The 6160-nt window shown below is 27.0% G+C and overlaps 1 protein-coding gene across 1 annotated transcript; it reads right to left on the bottom strand.

Annotated features, from left to right (window-relative positions):
* Nucleotides 1-706: 706 nt before the first annotated feature.
* Nucleotides 707-5851, bottom strand: LOC127290710 (acylamino-acid-releasing enzyme-like). The gene is made up of 14 exons (XM_051319466.1): nt 5781-5851; nt 5392-5495; nt 4917-5134; nt 4322-4485; nt 4097-4245; nt 3727-3991; nt 3336-3481; nt 3065-3236; nt 2725-2988; nt 2406-2543; nt 1975-2195; nt 1813-1892; nt 1381-1608; nt 707-1169 (listed from the first exon to the last, which is right to left on the bottom strand). The coding sequence occupies exons 2-14, from the start codon at nt 5404-5406 to the stop codon at nt 974-976; spliced, it is 2256 nt and encodes a 751-aa protein (XP_051175423.1). The 5' UTR covers nt 5407-5495; nt 5781-5851; the 3' UTR covers nt 707-973.
* Nucleotides 5852-6160: the final 309 nt, after the last annotated feature.

Below are 6160 nucleotides of genomic sequence, written 5' to 3'. Positions count from 1 at the left end.
CAGAAAAATAGAATTTATTGTACAACCAATGAAATTCATCGATACGATCTTAAGGATATAAAATGAGCTTATTGTGGACATAGTCTAAAGGTACTTTCACAACTTCTTAATGAATGTTGTTACCGTAAACACCCAATATACATATAACAGATAAGCTTCAGTTGGTTTCCATTGTCCACACTCGCCATTTATCATAAATCTCTTTAACTACCGCACCCTGCTCTAGTAAAAATTTAGTGACTTTATTGTTAAAATTAAAAGTTACTAAATTTTTAGTGTGGAATCAGCATAAAGGTATGAGCACATTAAGGGCCAACGCACAATAGCTTCGTGTAAGTTTCGCGAATCATTAGAAAAAATGATAGCGTTAGAAAAGGACATAGATACATTTGTTCATTTTCTATCGTATGAACCACGTTCGTGAAGCTGTTCTATGTTGGCCTTAATATTTCAAATTAGTTATACAAGATATATAAGTCATTCAGTGGGCGCTATTCTGATAAAAAAATTAAAAATTTCCAACCAAATGTAAGTTAACAAGTTTTTATTTCTGCAAATAATTTTAGATATAAATATATACATATAAAACAATTTGACAAAAAGAAGTAAAGATTTTTTATTTAAATAAAGAAATTGTTTTTATTTTTAATAAATCGTGTAATTTTTTGAAATGATAAATTTTAATCAGATTAATTAATAAGACATATTATTTTCATATTCTTTCTTTATTATTTTTGCAGCTATAACTTGAATAATCTTTTAGATGATTAAACAACACTATCTGAATAATAATAAAATTTGTTAGTAAAATATTTTTATTTTTTACCCATTAAGCTCAAAAAATATTCCTTGGTATACAATAAATTCCGATGATGAAAATAGATTTTCACTTTAATCATTTTAAAATATAAAAGTAGGAAATATAAGTATAGAATAATTTTTTCGAGTATTGAGAAGTATCAACTTTTTCTTCTCAATTTGTCACTGGCTTCTGTTCAGCCTTTTCTTCTCTCATCTCTTCATCAGAAACAGTTTCGATTACTCTTACTTGTTCCTCTGATGGAAAAAACTTAGAATTGTGTTCCATCAACCAGAGTATACCGTTAATTATTCTATCTATTTCTGCTGAATCACTTGCTAATGAGTGATTGTCCTCATAAATATGCATCCTAAATGAATCACATAAAAATATATACATGAGTGAGTACATGAAAATAATTTAAATTTATAAAAAATAACTCGCGTTTGAGTCTAAAAATGTCATTAGTGAAAATGGATTACAAGTTTTATAGAAATTAATAGAAAGTAACGTTAGAAATATGATTCCAATGAAAAAATGTCTATTTCTTTTTATGAAATCTTTTTTAAATTATGAATTACCTTGTTTTTACATCATTGGCTTTTAATCTATTATACCAAAGTTTTCCTTGGGAAAATGGTACTCGCAAATCATTACTACCTAGAAGAAGTAGAGTGGGTGCTTTGACTTTATCCACATGAACGATTGGTGAATGATTAAACATCTTTAGGTATATTTCAGAAGATTTTATCTCCATTGTTGTAGGAAGTAAAGTTTCAATGAAGGGAGTTCCACTTTCAGCTGCACACCTACGAAATAATGATTCTAATAAACAATTATTATTTTTCATATAAGTGTATCTACAATAAATAACTTTACTAGTAATGTAAATTGCACAAGTATTTTACGCACGTTTATTACAAACTATTTTTTTACAACATTCATCTGTAAAATTAATTTAAAAAAAAAACAGCATATAAATTATATATAATATTTATATTTATTTTTATTACCAATCGGGGATATCAGATATGGTATACATAGCTGCAATGTCAATTACGGGATTTAATGAAACAACTGCTCTGTAGAGATTCTGTAAATTAATATACATATATATATATAACATTTTGTAACCCATTAATTTCCCCTAAACGGATGGTTATCTCATGACTTACGGGATATTGAGAGCTGAGATGAGAAACTAAAAATCCTCCATGAGAACCTCCTCTCAATCCAATATAATTTGGATCAAGCCATGGATATTTTTTCAAGGCATCGTGAGTGGCAGTGACACAATCCAAAACGTCTACTTCACCAACTTTACCTAATAGGTATTTAAGATTTTTTTCACCCATTCCTAACGATCCTCTGTAATTCACATGGACAATTCCGAAACCTATAAAAAATTATTATAATAAATTTTAGAGATTGGTTGATAATATTTTCATAAAGATATTAATCTGTCAAGATATTTTTACATTGCGGAAACTCATAAATTTAGACTTTCCTAAATAGGAAAAAAATCACTTTCTGAATCGTGTTTAAATAGTTTATATATATATATATATATATATATATAAACTATTTAAAACAAATAAATGCTTACCCAAAATGGCTAAAATACAAGTCTCAATTGAGAAACTATTATCAAAAGAATAGTGTGGTCCACCATGAAGATTAAGAATCCATGGCACTGTTTTAACTTTACTGCTTTTTTCCCCAAAGTAAGTGTAATTAAATTCATCTAAAACGTATTCCAACAACTATAGGAATGTATGACAATAATAAAATTAAATATTTTTAATACTATTAGAAGTAAAAGACTACAGATTACTGAGATTAATTTTTGAAGAAGATTTTAATGAAAATTAAATATTGTTTAAAAGAAATTAAAATCGAATCATGTAAATATTTTCATAACTTACTGACTTCTTCTTTAGAATTATATTTGTAATCTGTATGTTCTATTATAAGATTTTCTATTCCTTCTGGCATTACTACAGGTTTTGTAATTTCCAGTAAATGTAAATTTGAAAGTTCTGCATCTTCAACTGAAGAATCGAATCGTCCCACGATTAAATGAGGCGGTTCAATGGAAGACATTCTCATCATTACAAGTCTATCTTGTTTTACATCAAGAACAAGTAAACTGGAGTCATTGTTTTGAATTTCATTTAAATTTTTTGTTTCTAATGGGCAATAAATTTTTATTAATGTTAAATAAATTTTTATTTTAAGACAAGAAATGTACGATTTATAGCTTACCAATATTAACCATATAAGATTTAATGTTATATCGTTGGGGAGAACTTAAGAAAATATATCGAGAATCATTGCTAAAACAACGACGAGGTAGACTTTGATTATAAAGCCCATAGAAGTTTTTATCTTGAGCAATCGTTATACAATTAGAAACAATATTAATAAGTGCATCGGCCTAAAAAGTAGTAAAAAATTATACATATTTCTTTAAAATTTTAGTTTTTTTTTTTAAATTTGATTAATAAATTTTACTTTTTATTTTTTATTCTCTTACTTTCTCACTTGTGTCCCATTTAAGCTGCATTAGTCTATGGCATGTGTGATGTGCCCCTCCCAAATCTCGCTCCAACCACACAAGAGTTTTTCCATTAGGACTGAATCGCGGAGCACGTACAGCACATCCATCGATGGATATTTTTTCTTATACATTTAAGAAAAGAATTTTATTTAATTAACAATTTACTTTTTTTTCTATAAATTATGTGGGGAATAAAAATAAATAAAATTTGTTGCCGTGAAAGTTAAATCAATTTTTCATTTGTTTTTGTATCACGAAACATGATTCAATAAGATAAAATTTTTTCTCTAACAGTTTTCAAGAAAAATCCTATTTTATTGAAGTTTATTTTAATTTTATTTATTTAGACATAGAAAATTGTTCTTACGGAATTCAGAATTTTTTAAGAAGAATATCCAACTAGTTCTGTTTGTGCAGGCATTTAATCCTAAATATCTTGTTTCGCATTTCCAAGCTACGCCAACTAAATCGTCGCCATTTGGAGTCCAAGTTACTTGTCCAACGAAATATTCTTCAGGAATATATTGATTAATTTTGATCACGTCCTCATTTATATCAATAATTACAATTACTGATTTGTGCTTGCCAACTAACTGTTCACCCCAATGTGGTTTGAAAATATATTCATTTCCCTTAAAAAAAATTAACTTATCTTCACCAAAAGTAATTCAAAAATAATTCTATTTAAATTTTAGCAACAGCCTTTCAGTATTATATTATAGATTTCTAAAATTTACCCTTGATATTACTTCCGCGTCCTTAATTTCTTTTTCCCTTTTTTCTTGGCTTTTTTGTTTGTAAAATGGTTCACATTTTGGTTTTTTTCTTTCAGCAATGTAGAGTAATTTCGATTTATCCGGAGAAAATTGAAACGAACTGAATTGATCTGTGAAAATATTTGACATTACTTTAACATTACCTATATAAAATCACTGTAAACTCATTGAGCCCTAAGAAATTACCATCAGTGTAAATTTCTCCATGTGCATCATATACTGATAGATCATAATTTTTGATTAAATGTTGTCTATCCCAAATTTCGATAAATTGTTTGGAAGTGTTGTCTATTGTAACTTGCCTTAAAATTGCTTTATATTGTTCATCCTCAGAGAAGGTACTTAGAAGTCTGAGAAAATTTATAAATGATTCGTTTTGTCAATATTATTATCTCATCAAATGTAACCAGAGCTTCTTGATCATAAACAATGCTAACACAAAGATTCATGCAATTATTACGCGAAAGAAAGTGCAAAATGAAATATAAAAAAAATGTTTAGCAAAATAATACTTCCTAATATTCAGGGCAATATAAATTTAACTCTAAATTGCAAGTAAGATAACAATCTGAAAATTAAAATGAATTAGCTTTCACAATTTTTTCTTTTTTTTTGAATTATTTGTATTGTTGTATCTCTTTAGTAAGAAGTATGGTGGCTTGATCTTTATTATAGCATTCTACGAACAAGGGTTATCGATGATTTTTAAGGATTTATTAATTAATATTTTAATCTTTGACGATATATATTTATATATTTTTTTAATATATAAAAAACACACTCATTGGAGACATCAACGGGAAAACTTTTGTCGAGAGGATTTAAATTTGTATCAAGACTGAAGTCTTGCATAAATTTTTGCTTTGAGCATCTTTCCAAATTTCTTTGAGACCAGTGACTCTGAACAGTAATTCCATTTTTTGTAATTGATGTTATTCTAGCTTTGGTTAACGTGGGATTTTGCGAAAGAATTTTATAAAGGTTAAGAACCTTATCAATCTAGAAAAATAATTATTAAATTAAAAATTATTATAATAAGTTATGAAAATAATACCTATAGATAAAGGATCTATAATTCCCTATCCATTTCAATCTTTGATAAGTTTAATAAAAAATAATTTTTTTTTGAAAACTTAAGTTCTTCTCTATTCTCTCAGCTTAATTCATTAAAAAATATTAATGAAAATTCTATTGATTTGATGATGTGCAAGATATCTCGAAATTGGACCTAATAATAAAAGGATATTATTTTTTACCTGATTTGAGGCCATTGTTTCACGCAAATTGCTTCTGTAGTGGAAATAATATGAGACTTATATCAGTCAATGTGATAACCTGATAAGATAAAATATCTTATAATCTGAAACAAAAAATATGAAATTCCATTCTATTCCAGCATTATTACTGGGATTGTTATGGAAGAGTGCATCATAAAATATTTTAATTATAGTCGTTTAATGATATACAATATTTTGTACATAACCTGTCACATGTTTATATTTACACTTTGCCGACAAATATTTTTTTGCTTTCTACTTTGAATATAAATAAAATTATAAATAGTTTATAATAATTAATAAATATATTTTTGTGGGGAAAGTGAACTTGAAAATATTAGAGAAAAACTGAAATGATTTAAACTTACCAAAATGAGTAGAAAATAAATATCTTATCGATCTTGTCAAACTTGACTACACACAACGCACCATTGGTTGGTTGGTTATGTTTACCAATCAATGAATTATTTTCTCAAGAAAATCTTCTGGCAGGTAATGATAGACGGCCTGGGAATACAATAAATTAGTAGGGAAGCTCGATGGTGGTTGTTGGAACTCGATCTCTGATATTGTTGCCAGGAATTTCCTTTGCTCCGTATGATTTTTTATTAATCAAATTACTTAATAAACTAATTAACTAAATCCAATAAATAAATAACTTATTATTTTTAAATTAATCTATTAGATTTAATTAATATCCTGAATACAGTCTCTCTGACCCGAATTGTAGAAACACCTTTAAAACACC

This window comes from Leptopilina boulardi, unplaced genomic scaffold, assembly GCF_019393585.1.
Source record: "Leptopilina boulardi isolate dan_hultmark-lab unplaced genomic scaffold, ZJU_Lbou_2.1 LbouV2_80, whole genome shotgun sequence".
Classification (NCBI taxonomy): domain Eukaryota; kingdom Metazoa; phylum Arthropoda; class Insecta; order Hymenoptera; family Figitidae; genus Leptopilina; species Leptopilina boulardi.
This window is presented reverse-complemented; position numbering and strand designations above follow the sequence as displayed.